General features: G+C 56.7%; 1 protein-coding gene across 1 annotated transcript; it reads left to right on the forward strand.

The window, feature by feature from the left end:
• The first annotated feature begins 7681 nt into the window (after positions 1-7681).
• Positions 7682-23423, forward strand: CDX1 (caudal type homeobox 1). The gene is made up of 3 exons (XM_012741627.3): positions 7682-8135; positions 22566-22711; positions 23217-23423. The coding sequence occupies exons 1-3, from the start codon at positions 7682-7684 to the stop codon at positions 23421-23423; spliced, it is 807 nt and encodes a 268-aa protein (XP_012597081.2).
• The last annotated feature ends 663 nt before the right edge of the window (positions 23424-24086 follow it).

Genomic DNA, 24086 nt, shown 5'->3' on the forward strand with positions numbered 1-24086 from the left:
AAGTGGAGATAATCCAAAGACTGATTCATAAGACTGTTGCGATTTTTAATGTACTCAAGGGCTTAGGACAGTGCCAGGAAGTGTTATTACCAGAATAGTCAGTTTCCCTCATTTGAGCACCATTCATTCTCTGGTTGCCCCTGGGCTGAGCCCTCCCTTCTCTGGGCCTCAGTTTCCCCTTGTGCACTCCGAAGGGATGGACAATGCTCAGAGCACATGGGCAGTGCAGCGCTGTCATGCTGGGTGGTCAGCCTGGCCCCCGGCCCCACTGTGAGCAGGACAAGCCATGAGCATTCTCCTGCCTGCCCAGACCCTGGGGCCCAGCCCGGCCCTGGGCAATCCTGCCTGGGGCAGGCTGCACTGAGAGCGAGTGGGCAGAGCATGGAGCGTGGGGAGCCCCGCCTGAGGAAGACTGAGATGGGGTGCAGGGGGAGGGAGGGACTCTGGGTCTTGGGGTTCTGCACTGCCCCTCCCCACAGCACGCTCAGGGTTAGGTGTCTGCACTCTGATGTTGGCACTTCCTCCCAGCTCTGCCCTGCAGGGTTTTACTACCTGAGCTCTCTGGGCGTCAGTGCTGCCAGCCGTTAAATGGGGACACACGTGCCCACATCTCAGGGGTGTGGAGAGGCCTGAATAAGCCGTGCAGCAGGCACTTTGTGCAAACCCGAGAGCAGACCAAGAAAGTGCCACAAAAGGGGCCGGATCCTCAGGTGTCACCGGGAGCTGTGGTCACAGAAGTCCCCCACCCCCCACCATCAGGGCCGAAGGGAAGCTCTTCCAAACCGCCCATTTCACAGCTGAGGTGACTGAGGCCAGTGACGGAAAGCGACCTGAGCAAGGTCATGTGGTGTGTCAGCCACAGACAGGGGCTGGAACCAAGGCTTTCATCTAGGCTCTTGGGCCCATGCTCTTCTCTAAAGGAGGGGACCAGGCTGAACAGCCCCCCTGCTGAGAACCCCACCCACACTCGGCAGAACGGGAAGCAGCAGCTCTCAGGGGGGTGGGGGGAGGAGGCCGGAAAGGGGGCCCGAGTGGGAGAAGTCCCAGTGGGCCTGCTCAGCACTCACTCAGGCAGGGCCGGCAGCCGCCACATCTGGCTCTCCCACGCTCCCGGCACTGCCCCCCGCCCTGGGCTCCCCAGGCAGGAGGTTGATGAGGACGCAGCACACATGTCCCAGGCATCAACAAAGTTATCTTGGACGTCAGGCCCAGAAGGGCCTAAAGGGTGTGTCCATTGTACAGGCAGGGCAACTGAGGCCCAGGTAGTGGAGGGGACTTGCCTGAGGTTTGGGGAGGTGGGCATGGTGGTCCTGAAATACAGGACTCCTGACCCCAGCTCCGTATCTTTCCGCCCATTCACACCCTGAGCAGGGCAGGTAGATCCTCGTGCTTGTGGCCGCACAGTGGCTATCTGAGTGGGCAGGGGGACGGTGGGGGTCTTTGGACCACAACCCCCCCTGGATCCTAGGACTCCTCCTACTGGGCCGGACTGTAGCCACCGAGGTCTGCCAGGATCCAGGAGATGAGGGCTTCAAGAACCTGCCCATTCAGCCTCTTCCCAGACCCCTGCTGGCCTCCCTCTCAGTGCCTAGGACCATGGGGGACTGGGGTGTGTCCTTCTGGTACACACAGATGGCTCAAGGTCACCAGCAGAGCAGGGCCCTTGAAAGCCACATATCTCACCCTCACCAGACACGCTGGCTCCTAAGGTCCAGAGAGGGCCAGAACCTGATTGAGGGCACACAGCAGGTCTGGGATGGGGACACCAGGACTCTAACACCCAGTCTGCCCTGCTCCTCCAACCATCCATCCATGCAACAGAAGTTAACCACCTACTGTGTGCCCTGTCCTCCTGGCCTCATAGAGTTCACAAGCCAACACAAAGGAAACTGCAAATTAATATTAACAACATCCAAATTTTTTTTATTTTTTTTTATTCAGAGTCTCACTCTGTTACCCCGGGTAGAGTACAATGGCGTCATCCTAGCTCACAGCAACCTCAAACTCTTGGGCTCAAGCGATCCTCCTGCCTCAGCCTCCCAAGTAGCTGGGACTATAGGCAGGCACCACAATGTGCAGCTAATTTTTTTATTTTTAGTAGAGATGGGGTCTCTCTCTTTCTCAGACTGGTCTCAAAGTCCTGAGCTCCAGCAATCCTCCCACCTCGGCCTCCCAGAGTGCTAGGATTATAGACGTGAGCCACCGTGCCCAGCCAACAACATCCAATGTTATAACTGCGATGAAAAGGGACGTAGAGAATAATGGGCTGGTAGGTGGGGGCTCTTGCAGGTAGAGTAAGGCTTCTCTGGGGAAGAAACATTCCAGCTAAGACCTGAGGTTGTGAGGCCACACACAGGCAGGAGTGGGAATAGTGCTGGAGACAGAAGGAACAGCATATGCAAAAGCTCAGAGGCCAGAAAGAACGTGGTGTGTGAACAGAGAGAAGGGAACACTTGTGGCACGGAGGGGCAGGCTGAGGCATGAGGTTGAAAAGGCAGCCGGGCGCCAGGCACCAGGGCCTGGTGGGCCTGAGAATGAGTCTGCCTGTTATCCTGAGGGTCAGTAGGGTCCACTGCAGGGTTTTGAGGCTGCCCTGTGGAGGCTGGGCTAGGGGCGGGAGGCGGGGCAGGTGGCTAGTGTGGAGGCTGCTGCAGTCGACAGTGGACTGAATGCTGCCCGCATCCCCGCCCGCTGCCCCCAACTCTTTCCCCATCTGAAAGGCTGCAGGAATGCATCTCAACGGGGAGTTTGGGCTTCTGGGTCCCAGTCTGTGCTTGACCCCTGACTCATGGGGTGACTCTTTTTCCTTCCCTGGGCTCTGTAACTCCTCTGCACGATGGGTCAGACACAGTGCTCCTCTGATAAGGACATTCTGTGCCCTGGGCCTCTGGTTCTAGCATCCTCCCTGCTCCCCAAGTGTCCGTGTGCAGGGGACTGCTATCCAATACCACTTTCTTTCCCCAGGACGACTTCAGTGGCATCCAGGCTTTTCCTCCAGTAGTACCCTGGAGTGCCAGCAGGTGGCGCCCCAGCCTCTGGCGGGGGGCAGGAGAAGGGGACCGGTGTGGGGAGCAGAGGGGTCTGGAAGGCACAGATGCCTCACAGGAGCCCCTGCACCCACTTGTGAGCCTCGCCGGCCTCCTGCCTGGAGCTGGGCAGGGCAGGAATTCCATCCTCCCTTCTGACGTGGAAGCAGGGGCTCAGCTGGCCCAAGATCACAGAGTGACATTAGGCTTGGCTGGGACTGGGCCCGGGTCCAAAGCCCTTGGACTACAGTCTACAGAGAACCTCCAGCTAGTGGTGGGGGGCACAGTAGGCCCAACACTTGACCCCGGTGCCCACCGAGGTGCCCAGCTTCTCTTAAGCAAACTATTGCCAACAGAAAGCCCCGAGTCCAGAAGCTTTTCTCTTCCAGGGCCATAACCCTGATTTAAAAACCCAGTTATCACTAAGATCTTTATGAGGCCACCGGCTCCTGCCCCACCCCAGGAGGCTCTGGCCCGTGTGTGAGAGCAGCCTGGAGGAGGGTTTCCAGAAGGAAGAGGGGCCTGCCCGGAGCTGAGCCAAGCCGGAGCTGGAGGAAGGAGGGGTCCAACAAACAACCGCTCCCAGTGATAAGGGGCTGTCAGGGAGGAAGAGGCCGCCCATGGGACAGGGCAGATGGGGCTTCTCCATGCACAGAGCCACGCTGGACTGCTGTCTAAGGCAACCAGCCCCGGGGGGCACCAGGGGAGACTGGGGTGCAGGGACTCAAGGTCACATGGCAAGGCAGAGGCCAAGGTGGGAGAGGACCTGCAATTTCAGACTCCCAGCCTGGGGCTTTTAAACAAGGTTTCAGTGTCCTCCGGAGGGGGACTCTGGTGGTGCCACATATGGGCTGGCTCAGGACTCTGATTGGGGGGGGGGTCCATCAAGGGGTGAGGGCAAGGGGAGAGCAGAGGCTCTTTTGCATGAAGAAGCCAGAGGAGGAAGAGGAACCAGCTATTTGTTTAAGCAAAATTCCAGCTAACAAGTTGGGGGGCCGAGAGGCATGTAGAAGCAGGTGGGCTCAGCTGGAGAGGGAAGAAAAACTTCCAGATAGGCCACTGACTTGCGTGTGGCTCAGGCAGGTGACCACCTCTCAGAGCTCCAGCTTCTTCATCTGCGAAATGGGGACAACTATCAACTGTACCTCATCGTGTGCTGTTGTGAGGATGAACTGAGATAACACATGCAAAGGGCTTGGCATGACACCTGGCCCTGAGTAAATGCTCAATAAATAGCAGTGCTGTTATTGTTATTATTACTCTAGCACAAAGGAAAGAGCCAAACCCTGCAATCTCAGAGATTCGCAGCGAGAGGGCACTGAGCTAGGAGTCAGGAAGCTTGGGATGGGGGTGCGCGGGAACGGTGGAGGCCACCCCAGCCCAGGACGTGTCAGCGGAGTGGGAGCTACATCCACCTTAGGACGGCATGGTACTGAGGGGACCACAGAGCAGTGGGGCTGGGTCCCCGGCTCCCTGGCGCTGCCTTCTCCCTGGTCAGGAAACAGTCCTTGCTCTGCTCAGAAAGTCCCGTGCTGCCTTGGCCCCCATCTGGCGGCCACCACCTGAGTCCTGACCACCATCTCCATCTCTCCTGGACCCCTGCCCCGCTCCTTGCTGCTCTCGGGCTCCCCACATCTCCCCTGGCTCATGCTTTGCACGCCAGCCTCAGCTTTCTTTCCGCCGCCCCCCTCTACCACCCTAGATAATAACGTCCCACAGCCCTCATGGCCTGGCCCACCAGGCCTGCCCTGTCCCTCACAGACTTGCCTCCTGCCCCTTGCGCTCCAGACTGGTCTTTCAGCGCTAGAGGAACATGTCCCCTCGGGCCTCAGGGCCTCTGTTCATACTGACCTTTGGCCCCCAGCGCCCTTCCCCACTCCCTGGGCCTTGACTCACATGTCACTGTCACTTCCTCCTGCAAGGCTTCTCTGCTCCTCCCTCTGGGTCAAATCTCCTTATTCCTGGCCCTTGCCAAGATGTCATTTTACCTTTATTTGTGATTATTTTAGTCACACTTGTCCACCCCCAACCCCCAGCTATTTACACCCCCAGAGCAGGGCCTCACCCCGTACCTAACAGTGTCAGTGCAAAGGAGGTGTGTGAATATGTATTTGTCAAACGAATGAATACATAAAGAAATGAATTCTTATGCCTATTCCCAACCTTTAAGCCTACCATCTAGGGCTGATTTAAGCATACTCTTGGAATTAGAGGCCACCAACCTCTTCTTAGGGTAGGCATCCTTTGCACAGCATCCTTACCTGGAGACTAACCTCCAGCAGTCACTTACATACCTCCTGTGATGGTGAGCTCACTCTTTCTCATAACAGCCCATTTCGTGATGGATGGCCATTTAGAGAGCACCTTATTATGTCTGCACCTGCAGCTTTCTCTCTCAGGTCCTAGGCCTGCCCTATCTCCCTCCCCAAACTCAGTGCACTCTCCAGGTCTTCGCCAGTCCGAGCAGTCCCAGTCACTTCAGCTCGGACGGTGGAGTTCAGTCCTCTTGGGCCTCTCCTCTCTCCTCCGTGTACTTCTCAATTTCTCTCCGGCCCCTTGAAAGGTTGGGTCTGAGCAAAGCCCAGAGCTCCCGATGACTGCTGAGAAAAGCTTCACCTCCATGTCCACTTCCTGACCTGGGAACATGGGGCCTTCTGTGCTGAGGCAGCCAAGTGCTCATCCCTATCGGCAACAACCCAGGCATCCCCCTTCCCCCTCCCTCGGCAGCCTTCATTTTGCTGCATACACCATGCACGACCCCCTGTCCTTCCTGGGCCTTGATGTTTCTGTTGGAAAAATGGAAGAAGTTCCTCTGAGCAGGAAGGGGAGCCCTGGGCTTACTGAGTCCCCAGCTCTGTTTCAGTATCCATCGGAACCCCAGAAGAGCAAGATTCTGCCCAGGGCCAGCTTCATGGGCAGGTCACCCAGTGCTCAGAAGAGCCCCATGCTCAGTTGAATGCTCTGCTGTCAGCATCCTGAAATTCTTAATCATTTTTGAACACGGGACCTTGTGTGTTCATTTTGCACTGGGCCCTGAAAGTTATGCCCTGATCCCGAAATATCTGCCTAGCCCTGAGATGGCGCTGACCAGCGTCAGCTAATATGGGGACCCAAGAGAGAGACAGGTTGGAACAGATGAGACCCTGATTCTGGCCTCCTTCTGGGGGCCACACATCCCTGCACTTTGAGGGGGCCCCTAGGAAATGTCAGAGGATCAAATCCCGTAGGGGGTTTCCGTATAGCTCCATGGTACAAAGCCCCTGTGGGGAAGGACCGCATCTCCCCCAGGCTTCCTGACCCAGAGCCCTGTCCTTCATGAATCCTTCCCCAGTCCCTCAGCCTTGCCCCCCCACCCCCAGTTCACTGATGCCCTCTCAACTCTTCCCTGCCCCCTCCCTCCAATCCCTCTCCCATCACCACAAAATGTCTGCCAATCCTTAATGGGGGGGGCACACACGATTCATTAAAAATACCAACGGGGACCCAGCTATAATAAAAGGATCAGGGCTTTAGGGTCCTGATTCACACAAACCAATTGCTAAAAAGACATTGCCGAATCAAGTGGAGTACTCTGAATACAAACTGTGCGTTAGGTAATACCCAGGAATTTGAGTTAATTTGTTAGATGTGTCAATGGCATATTATGTAAGAAAATGTCCATGTGTTTTAGAGATGCACGCTGAAGTATGTAGGGGTAAAATGACATGATGTCTGGAATTTGTTTTAAAATACTTTAGAAAAAGAAGGGAGTAGATGAAATGTGACAAAACCCTGATAACTGTTGAAGCTGGGTGATGGGTATACAGCAGTTCATTATACAACCCTTCCTTTGTATATGTTTGAAACTTCTCAATAAAAAAAAGGGGACAGGGGGTCGCCAAGAGAATTTGGGAAACATTTCCTGCAATGTCCCCAGAAGAACCCCCTCCTCCCGAGCATGCCTTTGGGTGCTCTCTCTAGAAAGCCAACTCAGGCCACCCCTCCCAGCAGCATGCAGACTCACGCATGTGCATATGTGCATTTCCTGGGGGGGGGACATCCACAGCTTTCAGGATAGAGGGGTCGTGACCCCTCCTCCTCAAAAGGTTAAGGACCCACTACCTTACAGCCGGGAGCACTGTTTGAAGTCCAGCTGCCCCCTCACCACAGGTTGGTCACTGCAGAGCGCGCCACAGGCCCGGTGTGGCTGCGCGACGCTGGCCTGGGGTCCCTGTGCCCCTGCGAGCCTGCTTCTCCACCTGTAAAGCCGGTTCGCGGGACCGTTGACACGGCCCGAGAAGGACTAGGTGTTCGGGCGCAATGCCGCTGGCCTCCGGAGCGATTCCCACACGTGGCGTCGCCTCGACCCTGGCCCGGGACGCGCCCCTACCCTCTGAGGCCCTGGCCAGTGCACTTCCCGCTCGGGCAGCAATTTGTCTCCTTTTGAACCCCCCGCCCCCGACGGGTCTCCCCCTTTGATTCGCGGCCCGGAGGCTTCCCCCCGCTTTGAAATGCAAACCCGCCTGGCTGGGGCCGCGGGCGGCCGGGAGCTATAAAAGGCCTGGGTGGGGCGGGCGGCGCAGGCCGGCGGGTTCAGGTGAGCAGTTGCGCGGCGTCGGGGCGGCCGGCAGCGGCGGCTCCGGGGCCCAGCATGCGCTGGGGGCCCCGCGGCCACCATGTATGTGGGCTATGTGCTGGACAAGGATTCTCCCGTGTACCCCGGCCCCGCCAGGCCCGCGAGTCTCGGCCTGGGCCCGCAAGCCTACGGCCCCCCGGCCCCGCCCCCCGCGCCCCCGCAGTACCCCGACTTCGCCAGCTACTCTCACGTGGAGCCGGCCCCCGCGCCCCCTACGGCCTGGGGCGCGCCCTTCCCCGCGCCCAAGGACGACTGGACAGCCGCCTATGGCCCCGGGCCTGCAGTCCCCGCGATCCCCGCCGCCAGCCCAGCTCCTCTGGCATTTGGGCCCCCTCCGGACTTTAGCCCGGTGCCCGCGCCCCCTGGGCCCGGGCCGGGCCTCCTGGCACAGCCCCTCGGCGGCCCGGGCTCACCGTCCTCGCCCGGAGCGCAGAGGCGGACGCCCTACGAGTGGATGCGGCGCAGCGTGGCGGCCGGAGGCGGCGGTGGCAGCGGTGGCAGCGGTAAGGACCCCTCCTTCGTCCTGCGCCTCTGGGCGGCTCTCCTGCCACCGCAGGTGCTCTGGCGCGGCCTGGGCCACCCCTGTCTGACCTCTTCTCTGGCCCTGCTCGGGTTCCCAGCAGTGTGGCCCTCCTGACCAGTCTCGTCCTGGGGGGCTGTTCTCTCAGCTCCCCCCTGCTGAATCAGCCTGCCAGAGCCCTAAGAAGCACAGCCTAACCCTTTCTGTGTAGGTAGGGAAACCGAGACCCCTGCAAAGTGAGGAAGCTGCCTTGTGGTTTCTGGCCAAGGCTGGAACTAGAACGCAGGCCCCTATGCTTGTCGCAACACTGACCCTGGTGGTCTTCATGGGGTTCTTCCACTCCTAACCTCGCCCCAAGCAAAGGCAGCAAACTCTCCCCAGAAGGGACGATGCACTGACAATTTGGACGTGGGCAGGTCACTCTCCTTTCCAGGTCTGAGTCTCCTCATCTTTCAGTAAACAGACTGGTGGGTCGTACCCTTTGGGTGGAAAAACCTTTTGGGTTCGATTGGGGAAAGGGGTCTCTACCTTACCTAACAGGCCCTCCCTGAACTCTTGACCCTGGGGGAGGGGCGCCGAGCAGTTGGGAAGGTGGCTACTGTTTGGCTCCTGAGCCTGTGAACCTCCTGCCCCCAGGCAGGCCTCTCTGATCCACCCTCTTCAAAGGCAGGGGAGGGGGCAGCACAAAGACTCAGCTTTAATGAGGGCAGCCTGGCCTCCTTTATGGGTCCCCCCTTTGTCATGTAACAGGCTGGGTCTTGGCTCAGTAGTGACTCCTGTTGGCTGGAAAGGGAACACGATTCCCCATTGTCCCAACTGTGTCTGGCCTGTCCTGACAAAGGCCACCTGGCCTTAGGGGCGGGAAACTGGCCTGCCCACCCTTTGATGTCCAGCTCCTCCTCCCCTTCCCCCAGCTAGGAGTAAGCCTGGGACTTCCCCCCCACCTCCTCTGTCTCTTCACCCCCCTGTCTCCCCCCACAACCGCCTGCCTCCAGGGCGGATGCCAGGAGGGCCTGATCAGTAGCTGCAGGCTCTGGCTGTAATCACACACTCTTTTTCCAAGTCCCGGGGATATAGAACTTCCTATCTGCCTTCAGGGAGATATAGGGGACCAGGCTCTGCCACTTGCTTCTGTGGCCTTGATTAAATAATAGCAGCTAATGTTATGGAACTCTTACTAATGGACCAGGTGCTGACCTAAAATCTTGCATGTATTAACTCATTTAGCTCTTCTAACGTTACAGGAGGTTCCATTATCACCGCCATTTTTAAAAGAAACTATGGCATAGGTTAAATACTGCCCAAGACCATGTAACCAGTAACTGATGGGGCTGGGATTTGAACCCAGGCAGACGGAGCACCAAGCCTGTGCTCTAATCCACAACTCTTTTAGATCAGCCATCTTTTCTGGGTCTCAGTTTTACTGCCTGTGAAATGAGAGGGAAGGGAGGTTGTGCAGTGGTTTGTACCCTTCTTGGAATTATAAAAGGATTCCTCTGAAAAAAAATCTGGTGGAAAGTACAAATCTTCTCCCTAGGAAAAAAATAATGTATCATTGGGCAGACAATTTCACGGGTTCTGGAGGCCCCCACAAGCTTTATCTGTAGATTCTGAGTTAAGAACCCCACATTAGATCATATGAGAGGAGGTGGGAGGGGACGTGGGCCCTCAGGGTCCTGCAGTTCTGGGTCTGCCAGGCTCTGAAGTAGGAAGCCTGCCTTTCCGACTCTTCTGCTCCACCCACTGCTTCCTGCTGATCAGGTGACTTTGGAGATAGATGGGGAGGTTCCCCAGGGGCGAGGACTTGGAGAGAGGCCATCACTGTGTGAGGGGGAAGGAAAGGGCCAGTGGGGATCAGAGGACTGGTGGGCACTTGGGGGGGCTCCCAGGCTGTGGAATGCCAGACACATCAGCTCATCTCTCTGGGCACAAGAGCTGCCGAACCCAGCTCGCCCTCTGGTCTCAAGTGTCATTTATAGACTGCTGTTTGCAGGCAGATGGACGTGGGTGAAAGCATTTCCACCATCGCTCTCAGAAAGTAGAGTAAAGGGCCAAGGGAGGTGCAGGGGTCCTGAGGCTCCAGTGACAGGGCTGCCCCACTTTGCTGAGGATGCAGAGGCTCGGCTGTCTTGAGGCCAGAGCTGCTGCCCGTCTCCTGGGGGCCTCTGGTGCTCACCAGTGCTCCTGAAGTGGGGGTGGAATCGGGGTAGGCCAATTCTCTCCCCTCTCTGGCCTCAGTTTCTCCTGGGCATTGAAGGCGCAGGGTTTCCAGGGGAGCTTGTCTGGGACAGCAGGGAAAGTCAGTGCATGCCCCCACCCTGCCCGCCCCCACTGAAGCTGGCCACCAGCTCTTCAACCTGCCACCCTTCTCGGCCAGCCCCTTCTCCCTGGCCTCTAGCATTCCAGAACATCCAAACCCGAAGTTAGATATCATACAGATGGGGAAACTGAGGTCCAGACACTGTAAGGAATGTTCCAGTGGCACACAAGCGAAGGCTAAGCCGGGATAGGCGGCAGAGAGATGGGTTAGAATTTCCCTGTGGTTTCCTATCATACTTAGGACGACCTCCACGCTCCTCCCTGAGGTCTGCACAGTGTCGCATCAGCCCTGATCGCTCCCTGGCCTCAGCCCAGGCTATTTTCCAAGCTCCAGCCACTCTAGCCTTCTTGTAGTTCCTCAGACCTGCCGAGTCCCACTTCAGGTCTTGTGCATATGCTGTTCCCTCTTCCAGGAATGCTCTTTGCCCTGGTTCTTTGCAAGCCTGGCTTCTTCTCACCCTTCAGGTCTTAGCTTCATGGTCACCTCCAACAGGCCCTCCATGATCTCCCAAAGGAGATTCCCCCTATAATCATGGATAATCTTTGCTGTGTTCCCTTCAGAGCACCAACCCCAATTCCAGTTTACTCAGTTCCTTACCTAAATGTGTGTGTGTGTGTGTGTGTGTGTGTGTGTGTGTGTGTGTATTCCCGTGGGGTCCAGAGCTGTGTCTGTTTGACACAGCAGTACATCCTGGGGACCCAGCTGAGTGTGTGGCATTAGCAGGTGCTCAGGACATTCTGTTGAGTGAAGGAACAGGGCAAGTGTGAGGGAGAAAGGGCATCTGTGGGAGAACAGGGCAGGGGAAGATCTCAGATCTGACGCGGGTTTCTGAGGTCCCATCCCTGGGACTGGGACCTGCGGCTGTCCAGCCAAGCAGTTCTGTCCAATGGTGGCAGCCTGGCTGCCCCTGTGTCCCCATTTGGACAGTACCCCTGACTTACTTGGGGAACTGGTGTAGCTGAGGCTGGTACTAGGACTCCAGCTTAATTCTAAGGAGGGGCTCCTGAGCTTCCATCAGTCTTCCATCCATAAACAGAATATTAGTCAGTTCCGAGCGATTAGTATCACTTGACTGAAGCCAGGATAGGAAATGACTAGAAGGGGTTCTACTTTTTTGTCTTCTCTCTTTGCATCTATAAATATCAGCGTCTTCATTAGGAGGCTTATAAATCATCCTTTCCTGGAAGGCTCAGCCTCCAGTTCCCCGTGAATAAACAGTGCTGCACAGGTTAATGGCCCGCTGGGTGCCTGAGGTCTCATGGGACTAGGGAGATGTTCACTCAGATGACCAGACTGTTGCAGCAGGGCTTAGATCTTGGTCCAACCCCTTCAGCTTGCAGATGGGGAAACTGAGGCCCGTGAAAGGGGCAAACACTTCTCTCCCCTCCACATTCCAGGCCCTCTCCTTTGGCCCATTGCCACAGCCACCAACTTGGCCTCTCGCCTTCAGCCTCTCTCTGACACCCCAGCTGTCTTCTAAACCATTGCCAGATTTGCCTTCTCAAAGCACATCCCCTGCTCAAGAGCATTCTGTGGCCCCCCCACTGCCATGGAATTGATCATTTCATTTTATGTCATTTCATTGCTGTAAAATCCAGCCCCATTTCTGTAGCATTCAGAGCCCTCTTGAGAACTGGCCCCAAGCCTGGATGGAAGCCATTCTCCCACTAGTTTGCCTAGATACAGAGATCCTCCTTGGGGACAGTTAAGAGCTGGAGCTTGTGAGTCTGAGACCTGGGATTGCATTTCTGTTAGAAGCTGTACAGCCTCAGACAAGCTAACTTGGATCGTTTCTCTGAGCCTGGGTTTCTTCCATTGTAGTAATAACATCAGGACAATAATAGGATGGTACCTTGAAGCCATGGTGCTTGTCAGGCGTAGCCCTGCACCTGGCACACAGTAGGTGCTCAGAGCATCAGTGCCTGTGACCACCTCTGCCAGTCCTTGGCAGGTGCACTTGAGCACACCCCTCACACTCCCTGCCTCCCAGTCTGATCCCTCAACCACACTGCCCTCCCCTCCCTCTCCTGCGGCTTCGCCAGTTCAAATCCTACTCCTTCTCCAAGGCTACCTCCTCCTGGGAAGCCCTCCTTGTCCCCCCACCACACTGTGTCAGCCCTTGTTTTCGCAACACTCATCACTGACTATCTACTTTCATCATCTTCTTTATCCCTGCCACCTGCCATCTGTGATCCCCTCAAGGACCAGTCCTAACCAGTCCCATCTTCACCCTGCACTGCACATATTAGGAGCTCGTGATACATAACTGTGGCATGGGCTGACTCCTCACCATGTGCCAGGCACTGTGCCAAGAGCTTTGCACGATTAATCTCACTTAAGTCTATTCATACTGACCCTGCGAGGTGTAAGGATTTGTTATTAGACTCATATTCCAGAGAAGGTTAATGAGGCTCAGAGCAGGTAAAGTGGCCTGCCCAGGCCCACACAGCTAGGACATGGCCGCACAGTGTTCAGACCCGGAGTCTACAGCCCAACAAGCGTCTGTCCAATAAAGGAACATGCTCAGGAACAGGAGCCCGAGACCCCGGCTCCCACGTGCATCCCAGCCCAGGTAGGGGAAAAGGAGGCCAGTCAGGGGCTGAGCTAGAAGAGGTGGGGCGGGGTGGGGGAGGGGGGCCAGAGCAGGGGCCAGGCTGTTTAAAACTGGCTCTCCAGGCAGAAGGTACGTTTGACACCTCATCTCTCAGATGTAGCTGGGAAGGGGAATGACCTAGTTAGAAGGTGGCAGAAGGCTGTTTTTTTGGTTGGGTGTTTCCCCCGCCCTGCTTTGGCAGACACGGCTGCGTGGAGCTTAGGGCATCACTGTGAAGGTTGGAAATGGCTCTGCTAGCGGCGGGGGCTGGCTCGTCAGTACGCGATTAGCTTCATGGGCCGGCCTGTTGGGTGTCGGTCTTGAAGCTCCTGGGATGCGGACACAGTATTCACATCTGGAGTGGGGGCCCTCGCTGTGTGAACTTGCCGGACCATACTTCCCCATACCACACTCACCCCGAAGCCTTGTAGGGGCACCCCACGTCCACCCCCTGCGTCACCAGAATGGAGGAGCAGGCTAGGCCCAGCACCCTCCCATGCCTCCCTGCTGCTCTTCAAACCAAATGCAAACCTCCTGCCGGAGGCGCTGCTGGCCTCTCCAGCCTCATCTGGTGCCTCTCTCATCCATTCATTCCGGCGGGCAGGCAGTGATAGTCTCTGAGTGTCTCTTCTGTGCCCAGCATGCTTCTAGGCGTCGGAGGTTATGGCCTGAGCAATAGGCAGACAGGACGCACCTGAGCTCAGGGAGCCGGCCCTCGCCAACCCTCACTCTGTTCCAAGCTGCCTGTGGGCCTTTGCACATGCTGTGTGTGCTCCCTGGAATATCTTTTTCCCTGCTTGCTCCTTCCCAGCCTTCTGGGTCTTGGTTTAGAGGAGACCTCCTCCAGCTAAGTCAAGTCAGTTTCTCCCCCTGCCCCACTCAGTCTAGCCCTCAGCTCCCGGCTCACTTTCCTTCCCACTACTGATCACGGTTTGTCGTTATTTCATTCGTCTGTTTTTAATTTACCACCCATGAAAGAGGGGAATAAACTATTTAACAAATAAGCCCTGAGCATCTATTATAGTGATGATAATATGAGCTAGCATCTATTGAGTGCTCAGCATGTGCTCAGCATTTTTCCAAAAGCAGGATTTCTGACCCCAGAACAGCACATTTCTTGCCCGTTAGATTAGTGGCCTGGAGTAAGGCTGCAGGCGCCGTGGAGCTGGAAGATGGAAGGATGTGAGCTGGCCAGCTGCTGCGGGGCATGTGTGGAGCGAGGGAGACAGGACTCAGAGGTGCCACCTCATCATTTGGCCCCCGTGGCTGGAGGATGGGGCTGCTGTTTACTGAGAGGAGGAAAAGGAGGAAGTATCAGGTTTGTTTTGTGTTTTCACCAGGTACTCATTGCATGTGTCAGGTGCATCATGGGCACTGGGTGAGCAAAACGGCCTGGCCTGTACCCTCCCTGAGCACGTGAGGAGCCATGACCTGAGGGAAGGGTACTTATCAAGGTCAGGCGGCCAGCAAGGGGCAGAAAAGGGCTGGAGGCCAGAACCCCTTCCTGTACCCCCACCCCGAATGTGAGATGCCAGGGCCCACACTGGCAGAAGATTAGTCTCTTCCAGACTAGAGGAAGATGGCCAGGTGGGGCAGTGGCCTGGAAACCACCAGGAAACAGCTCAGGGAAGCCTCAAGTTGTTCAGCCTGGGCGGAGACCTGAACGGATGCAGTTGCTGCTTGCAAATCTTAGAAGGGCTGTGCTTGGCTGAGGTTGCCCCTTAGTCTGGGTGCCCCTCTGGAAAAGCTTAGGAAGAACATAAATGGGCGATAGAGGAAAGAACAGGCTGCTTTGCGGCTAGTAGGCATGTATGGCACCCAGTGTGGGCATCTGGCCCTTGGCAGGAGTTTGACCCAGCAGTGTTGTCCGTGACTTTCTGCTGTGATGGGCATGCTCTGTACCTGTGCTGTCCACTGGGGTAACCACCAGCCACATGTGGCTGTTGAGCACTGGAAATATAGCTAGTGTCACCAAGAAACAGAATTTTACATTTTGTTGAATTAATTTCAATTTAAATAGCTGCATGTGGCTAATGGTTGTCATATTGGACAGTGCAGGAAAGTCCTTCTTGAGAGTCCCTAGCATGGTAATCCATTCCGATGGGCTCCTCGTGCTCATCATCTTCATCGTCATCATCATCGTCATCACGGCTAGTTTTTGTTAATAATTACTTTGTTAACGAGACTATCACACCGGGTCTCCATAACTACCATGTAAAGGAAGCATTCACGCCTTCGTTTTACAGGTAAAGAAACTGGGATTCAAAGAGATCCACTGACCTGCCCGGGACATGCTGCTGCCATGTGGTTGGGCTGGGTTAGAACCATCGAGTCCATCTGACTCTAAAGTCCCTTCTTCATCTTTTCTGCCTCCCAAAGCCAGGTCAGACTGTAGACCTCGATGAAGCAGATAGGGCAGCAGATGGTGCAAAGGTGGCCCTGGAGGAGGGGTCAGTGATGACTGAGAACTCTCAGTAGGAAGGAGGGTGGTGGGGGGGAGGAAGGCCTGGCTAAGGCTGCAGGGCTTCCATAAGCAGCTGGCCCAGCCGTCCCTTACCCCTGCCCCCATGCCAGCCCATCCCTGCTCCAGAGCTTGAGCGAGCAACCGCGATGTAGCAGCCTGGGATTGCCCAATCAGCCAGGACAAGGACCTTTCTGTGGGCCCAACGGACAGCCTCAGGTCCCAGGAAGGGCATCCCTGCATTGTGGAACTGGTGAGGTCAGAGCTGCTCAGTGGACGTCCTACTCCTGGTGGTCCAGATGGGGAAACAGGCCCAGGTAGGGGATCCCGTGGCTCCCCATGAGGTGACATCCCTCCCTCTCCCAAGGGATGCCTCCGGATCCACTGCTGCCAATAGCTCCGTTCCCCTTTTCGTCTCCATAGCTCTCTGTCCTGTCCCGACTGCTTTCACATGCACGCTGTTCCCCAGGCAGGGGAAGGGAAGCCCACTTGTCAGGTCCTTCAGCTCGGGATGGCCAGGCTGGGCCACAGCCCAGGTCTCTTCCCCAGCCCAGTCTGTACACCCGACCTTTCCCAAACCTCGGTACAGTGTAACGCTGCTAGGATTTAGGCCCCTTACCAGAAGTGCCCCCACCTCGGGGCTGGCCCATGCCCTGCCACCTTTGCAGCCCCCTCCATGTGTTGTCTGGGCTGGGGAGATCAGTCCTCCTGAGCTCCTCTGTCTTTCCCAGCTTTCCCTTTGCTGTTTTCCCTGCAGGTGACCCAACAACCTCTCTGGACTTATTTCCTCATCTGGGAAAAGGGGGACTCTTTGCAGTAGGATCTATGGCTACCCTATTCCCACCTCCCCAAGCCCCTCCACCAAAGGCCCTGTGGTCTCCCCTGTGTCATCCCAGACCGGCACCCCAGGCACCGGTGAGCTCCCTGTCCTGCTGCACCCAGTGTGGGTCTCTGAGGGGCGTGGCTGGAGGATGTGCAGGGCATACCACCCCGTGGGTGTGCCTGGGCGGCGGGCGGAGAGGGGGCCTGGTCCTTAAGGGAAGGCTCAGAGCTGCACGGAACCGCAGAGCCCAGAGGGCCCTCAGACTGGAGAAACTGAGGCCCAGAGAGGAGGAGGGACTTCTTCAAGGCTGCAGAGATGGCATGGAACTGGGACCAGGACCTGCCGACTCTAGCTGGTGGTTCTGAGTGGCCAGGGCCTTGTTACAAATGGCAGGGCGATGAGGACGGAGTAGATCTGGGGTGGAGCCTGGGAATATGTATTTTTTACAAGCCGTTGTGTGTGCATGCACGCGTGCCTGTGTGGGTGCATGTGTGCCAGTGTGTGTGTGTCGGGGGGATGGGATCTTGATGCCTGGGCCGTTGGTGCTAGACCACCCAGGGAGGGGTCACGGGGGGTTTGGGGCTGGATTTGTGGTCCAGGCCCCAAGGGCCACAGCTGGTCTTCCCCCAGGGCCACAAACCCAGCAGGAAAAGGGCAAAGGAAGAGGCTGCCCCAAAGGCCACCTGATTTTCTTAGAGCCACTCACCCCATCGTGGGGCAGAGGCCACACCCTGTCTTTGCCTGGCCCAGGCTGGACGGGGGCCCTGCTCCAGGCTGCAGTGGCTCCTGGCCGCCATCCTCCAGCTGGGCAGGCCCGGTGTCTAGACTCTCAGACTGGGAAATCAGTGTTAGAATTCTTTCAGCTACAATAACAAACACAATCAGAGAATCAACAAACATTGAGAGCTTCGTGTTACCCAGTTGGAAGGGACCTTATAAATAAATGGTCTCTTCCAACACACCGCCCATCGCACAGATCAGCTCCGTTTCCTGGCATTCCTGCCAGATGGTCACCCCATCACTGTTGGAAATGAGTAAGCTCTGCCCTCCCTGTGCGTCTGCCACACGCCAGGTAGGTGCTGTGCTAGACACCGTCCACCCATCCCGAGATCCCTGGTGTGGTTCAGGGTTGGAGATAACTACAGGAGACCTTACACGGTGTAGGTTCTGGTGCTGTTTCTGAGGCTGGATAAGCCTGTTTGAATCCCACCTGCCTGGAGTGTGGCTCTCTCTGACTCTCAGTTTTCTCATCTGGAAAATCAGAAAAAGAGTTACATAACCCCACAGAGAAATTGAGAAATGTATATGAAGTGCCTGGCACATGGATCTACTGGCTGTTGTTAGAATGACAATCATCCCCATTTTACAGATGCAGAAAATGAGGCTCAGAGAGGTGGGGAGACTGTCCTAGGTCACCCAGCCAGTGAGAAGCTACACCCCACAATCCCAGAGGTTTGCTTGCCCAGAAAACCACATGTCAGGGTCACCTGGAGAGTTATCCAAGTACTAAGTCCCTGAGCCCCATTTCAGCCCACTGAATTTGAATTTTGGGAGCCAGAATCTGTGCTTGACAAAAAAAAAAAAAAAAAAAAAAAGCTCCCTGGCAGTTCTGAGGCTGCTGTTCAGGCATTTGGAGCCGTTAGCCTGTACTGTGCATGCTGTTATAGGGGACGGGGAGTTTGCTACCTCCCATGGCAGCCTGATTCACATGGTTGGGACACTCTGTGTATCCCAAAGCCAGATCAGAGAGGAAGCCTCTCATTTGGGAGAATTATCTGAGGCTCTGTTCTACTATTGCTCACCCCTCAAGAGCTGGGAGGGGGGCCCATTCTCCCTCCCACCCATTTACGCTGGCATCTGGCCCAGAGGGTTACTCATTAGGTGGCTGGGAGTGGCCGGCCCCTCATCAGACACCTGTTAGGAGAGCCTGGACTTCCCCCTCCTCAGCCCCAGCGTCCCAGGGGCCTGTAAATCATTCATCCCGGGCCCTCTCCCCGCCCCGCTGCTCTCACGCACCTCCCTGCCCCCTCCTTCCTGGGCGCTGGAGGTGGCATAGGTGCTCAGAGGAGGGCCACTTGGGGCAGTCCAGAGTTCTGGCCCAGAGCTGGGACTAGAGCCCAGGATTTCTGACTGTCATTAAAAATGCAAATTCACATCTGCTCAGAGTATAGATTTAAACACCCTAAAGTCTCCTTCCTACCTGTGGCTTTCCAGCCTCTGGTTCCCTCCTCAGAGGCAGCCGCTATTATTGGCTTCTTGTATATTCTTTCAGAAAGAACTATACGGGTGCACAGACGTGTGTGAGTGTGTATGTGTCTCCCGTTTTTTATGCATAAACTGTAACATACCATTTACACCATTATAGATCTTGCTTTTTTTTTCACATATCTTAGAAATTGCTCTACATTAGTACATATGGAATTTTTGAATTTCTTTTCTTTTTTATTTCTGGAGATGGGATCTTGCTCAGTTGCCCAAGCTAGAGTGCAGCTGCATGATCACAGTCCACTGCAGCCTTGAACTCCTGGGCTGAACGATCCTCCTGCCTCAGCCTCCTGAGTAGCTAGGACTACAGGTGCATGGCACCACACCTGGATAATTTTTAAAAATTTTGTATAGACGGGGTCTCGCTATATTGCTCAAGCTTGTCTCAAACTCCTGGCCTCAAGCGTTCCTCCTGCCTTGGCCTCCCAAGGCCCTAGAATTACAGGTGTGACCACTGCACCCAGCCCTATGATTTCCTTTTAATGATCGCTCCTCTCCATAGATGTAGCATTTCTTATTTAACCAGTTCCCTACTTGTACACATACACGCTGTGTTTAGTCTTGTGCTATTAGAAACATCACTGGGCAAGTCTGTGCAGGATCAGTTCCTGGAAGTGGACTTCAGGGCTCAAAGGGTAGGTGCCTGCTAAACAAGGCTAGATGTAGCCAATTTGGGCTCCAAGGAGCCCAGTTGTTCCAGTTATCACTCCCTGGACAGCATATGGGATCCCCTGGTTTCTGGGCCACACAGTGCGATATCAAACATTTTGTTCTTTGGTGGAGCTGTTTTCTTGGCAATTAAATTGTATGCTTCAAACAGCTCTGGCAGATAAAAGTTGGCCAGTGAGTCCCTGAGCCTACCAGCCCCTCTCCAGGGCCCAGAGAGGGAGTGACAAGGCCCATGGGCCCAGTCTTCACTGCAGCCTTGCCAGGACAGAGAGGAGTAATTGTGCAGCTAAAGCCCTATTGGTCTAGCCCCACCTCCTCCATTCGGGCAAGAGCTGAGCCAGAGGTCAGGACACCTGAGTCCTGGTCATAGCTCTACCAGGCAGGATGGCCCTCAGCGAGGGCCCTTTATGAGCCTATCTATGAAACAGTGGGTCCCTGCTTGCTCGTCAGAAAGGGCAGGAGCGAGAGCTGGGTGCCTAAGGGACAGCTGGCCTGCATGGCCACTGCCTGCCATCCCCAGGCCCAGTCTGGTGGGCAGGGGGCCTCATCCCCTGCCTCAGGCCCATCCACCTCGTGGGCGTGGCTGTGAGACCTCTGGGCACTTTTAAAAGGGCCCCAGCCTGCGGGCCCTCCAGCCCGAGGCCCAGCCCGAGACTCTTAGAGGCCTGTGCTCACCACGCTCCGGCCCCTCCTGTCTCAGTAGTAGAGTGGAGGGGTGGTCTGAGGTTAAACTTCTGCCACCAACGCTTAGACCTACCCAGGCCTCCAGCGACCCTGACTATATAGGGAGGTCACACCAGGCCTCACCAGGCCTCTTCTTGGGACCTTGGTGGCCGTGCAACCATTGTGAACCACGGTCTCTTGCTCTGTGCAGTGGGAGGAGACCACACTCCCACGGCCTGTTCTGATGTCAGCCTGGCAGGCCCGGCGGGGCTGTGGATTCAGAGTCACGCTGGGCTCTGGTGGAGGTGGCGTGTTTTTAAGCCAGTGTTGAATTTTCTAGGCCAAGCAGAGGTCCCGTCTGGAGCCGAGGCCCGGGCAGCCCCTCCCTTGGCCCTAGGCCGAGGCTATCCCGCGCTACCTCGGGCAGCGGACTGAGGCCAGTGGACGTGGACGCGTCCGGCGCGGCTGCGCCGCTCTGGCAGAAAACCCCGGGAGAAGCTGCCCGGGAACATCTGCTGTCTCCCGTTCTCCACAGCACCGTTTGCTCACGGGGAGCCCAGCGGCTCTCCTGCCAAGCTGCGTGGGCGTGGTGGAGGGGGCGGGGGCCAGAACAAGGAGGGGGTGGTTAGCACAGGGACGCTGAGGGACAGGCAGGGCCGGGCTGTGACCCAGGGAGCTGAAGGCGAGGCTGCTGTCGGGGGCCCTTGGGTGAGCTGGGAGGGGTCAGTGTTTATCCAGAGACCCACCACGTCCTGGCGGGACACGTGTGGGCTCCGAGAGTGCTTGTGTGTGCCTCCTATTTATAGCCACGTGCTCGGCTTCTTGGAGAGGAAGCTGGTGTTTAGCCAGGGCCCCACTCCAGCCCAGGCCAAGCATGACTCTTAATCTTCCCTCCAGACTGACCTCCCATCCCAGTCCCGAAGAAAGCCCTGACATCAACCCCAGACGGTCCGAAAATCAGGCCCTCGGCCCCAGGCCGAGCCCCACTTGGAAGCCAAGACGCTGCCCTCTCTATCCTGGGTTGTCGCAGATCTCCCTGCACTTCCTTCCTCCTGCCAGCCTGCTCCTCCACCTCCTCTGCTCAGAATCCTGCAATGGCTCCCGCCCCAAAGGGAAACCCAGAGCCTCTCCCCTGTGTCCCATCCCTGTCCCCTTGCTCCCTGCACCCCAGCCCCACCAGCTTCCTCGCTGTCCTCAGACATGTCAGACAGCAGGCACGCTCCCGCCTCAGGGCCTTCATGCTTGCTGTTCCCTTTGCCGGGAACCCTTTCCCAAGATACCCGTGTGACTCTCTCCCTCGCCTCCTCAGCTGGGCGCAGTGGCTCGCCCTGTAATCCCTGCACTCTGGGAGGGCGAGGCGGAAGGATCGCATGAGTTCAGGAGTTCTAGACTATCTTGAGCAAGAGTGAGATCCCTTTTCTACCAAAAAGAAAAAAAAAAATCAGCTGGGCATGATGGTGCACACCTGTAGTCCCAGCTACTTGGGAGGCTGAGGCAGGAGGATCGCTTGAGCCCAGGAGTTTGAAGTTGCTGTGAGCTAGGCTGTGACGCCTCGGCACTCCAACCTGGGTAACAGAGTGAGACCTTGTCTTAAAAAAAAAAAAAAATTTCTCCTCCGAGCAAGGCCTCCACGGGCAACTCTATTAAAATCATAAGCCCCGTCCTCCCTAAATTCTGAGTCCTCCTTCCCTGCTTCCTTTTCCTCTGAAATACTTATCATCAACTAGCATGTCAAATGTCTGTATTATTTTCTTTCTGCCTGTCTCCCTCCTGTAGAACCTAAGCTTCCTGAGGGCAAGGATTTTTATTTTATTTTTGATCAGTGCTGTAGCCGTGCGTGGCTGACAGCACGAGCTCAGTGAGTAGATGTGGAGTGACTGAGTCACTCCCGCCCTGTGGCTGACTTAAGCAGATCAGCTCCCGGCCCCCAGCACAGCCCTAGCTCAGGGCTTGGCATCCTGGGCCAGAGCCTTTTGAGGTTCACCAACACCCCTAGTCCTTCCTGTCTGACTCTTCCAGCATTGAGCCCTCACGCTCAGGACAGTTCCTGAGTCTTCCTGCTTTCACCTCCACCCGCAGTGGCTCTTCCCTGCTCTCCTCTCACGCACAGGAGGAAGGAGCAGCTGACATCTTGTTGGTGTCAATCACCTCTGCCCGCCAGGCATCCGCTCCAGGTCCCTGACGTGCAAGGCTGAGGACCCTGGAATCAGAACCACCTGGGGAGTTTGTTAAACATGCAGATCCCACCCCCAGGCTTTCTGTTTTTTTCACAAGCTCAGCAATTGGGAATTGCTGGCTCCAAGCTGGTGGCACTGGCAATCGGGGCAGGGCCATGCATGGGTCAGGAGACCTGGGCTGAAGCCCCAGCTCCATCAGCGGCTTGCTGGGTAATGCTGAGCAGGGCGCGTCCCCTCTCTGAGCCTCGGTGCCGCCCAGTGGGCATGAGAGGCCATGCACGCCTGAGCTGGGGAAGGATTGTTGCCCCTAGGACTGGGGTGCACGTCTCTCCCCAGTTCAGGGTCCTGCTTTTCCTCCTGGGAGCCCTGCCTGAGCCTTCTGCAGGCTGCCCCTCCCTACTCACCTTCCCTCCTGGCTCCTTCTGCTTCTCAGGTAAGACTCGGACCAAAGACAAGTACCGCGTGGTCTACACCGACCACCAGCGCCTGGAGCTGGAGAAAGAGTTCCATTACAGCCGTTACATCACCATCCGGAGGAAGTCAGAGCTCGCTGCCAATCTGGGGCTTACTGAACGGCAGGTGTGTGGGTGTCCCCATCTCCGCCATAGGAGCAGTGTGGGGACTATGGTCTCTAGCCTGCCAAGCGTATTATGTAGCTCAGTAGAAGAACAGAGAGGGTGAGTCTGCAGACCATTGTCACACAGCACAGCAGAAACTGAGCTGCTGCCAACCTCCCCCATCCCCAAAACTCAGTATGCCTGCCCCCAAATAGGGGGGTAAGGGGATCTGATTAACCATAGGCCATAGCAGGCTATGGTCGGTGCTGTAGGAGGTGTCAAATGCTATTTAAATTAGAGGAGGGAAAAGTCACAGGGAGAACAGGGAAGGCTTCCTGGAGGAGGTGTGCGAGAGGAGGCCTAGGAAGATGGGGCGGAAGAAGGGAGCAAGATCTGGAAGGGGAGGATGTGTTCACGGGCCATATTCGTGGCTGGTGCGGGAGCGGGGCTCAGCGTCCTCCCTCTCTCCCTCTTGCTCCTGTCAATCCTCCCGCCGTCTGCCCCACCTCTGCTCTCGGATCCCACAGGTGAAGATCTGGTTCCAAAACCGGCGGGCAAAGGAGCGCAAAGTGAACAAGAAGAAGCAGCAGCAGCAACAGCCCCCACAGCTGCCAGTAGCCCACGATGTCGCCCCCACCCCAGCCGAGACAGCCCTGGGGGGCCTGTGCCCCAGCAACACCGGCCTCCTGGGCACCTCCTCCCCAATGCCTGTCAAAGAGGAGTTTCTGCCATAGCCCAGCCTTGCGGGCGGGGGGCCCTGGGGACTCGGGTGCTGGGAATGTGGCTCCTGGGGGCATCTGAGTCCTAGCCCTGCCACTGACCTTCTGGGTCACTGTGAACAAGTCACCCCCACCCCCACTGCATCCCCTTGGCCGGTTTGTGCAGTGAGCCTGTTGGACAAGGACCTCTGCCATCTCCTGCGTTCCAGGCCTCAGGCCGGGAGGTCTCAACCTCCTGGGGGCATCTCAAGCCCCAGAGGGCTAGGGGAGAGGCCAAGACAGTGCCCCAGGCCCGCCTCCTCCTCAGTAGGTCCAAGTGGTGGGGTGGGAGGCTGCTGTAGGGACCCCCCTGGCCCTGGAGAAAGGGGATGGAGCTGAGAGAAGATGGAATGCTTGCAGACCATGACCGAGGAGGAAGGAATGGTCAGCTCCCCATCACCTTCCTGCAGTCTCACCTCTACCTGCCCCATCGTAACGTGCCTGAACCCTTCCAGGCTAGGTGCTGGGCACACAGCACACAGCGCTGGGCTCTGATGACTGCCCTGCTGGGTTGCAGAATCTTGTCACCAGCGTTCTCAGCGAGGCCTCTAGATTGAGAGGGAGGCCCCTGCAGGGGAGAAGGGGGCAGAGTTCACCCTGCCAGGTTTATGCCACCCCGCTAGGCAGGCCATCAGGGCC

Source organism: Microcebus murinus, chromosome 21 (genome assembly GCF_040939455.1).
Source record: "Microcebus murinus isolate Inina chromosome 21, M.murinus_Inina_mat1.0, whole genome shotgun sequence".
NCBI classification, from domain to species: Eukaryota; Metazoa; Chordata; class Mammalia; order Primates; family Cheirogaleidae; genus Microcebus; species Microcebus murinus.

Coding starts and splice junctions, on each gene's coding strand:
- CDX1 (XM_012741627.3), top strand. CDS start 7,682: ATGTATGTGGGCTATGTGCTGGACAAGGATTCTCCCGTGTACCCCGGC. Junction 8,136..22,565: donor CGGAGGCGGCGGTGGCAGCG/GTGGCAGCGGTA, acceptor TCTGCTTCTCAG/GTAAGACTCGGACCAAAGAC. Junction 22,712..23,216: donor TGGGGCTTACTGAACGGCAG/GTGTGTGGGTGT, acceptor CGGATCCCACAG/GTGAAGATCTGGTTCCAAAA.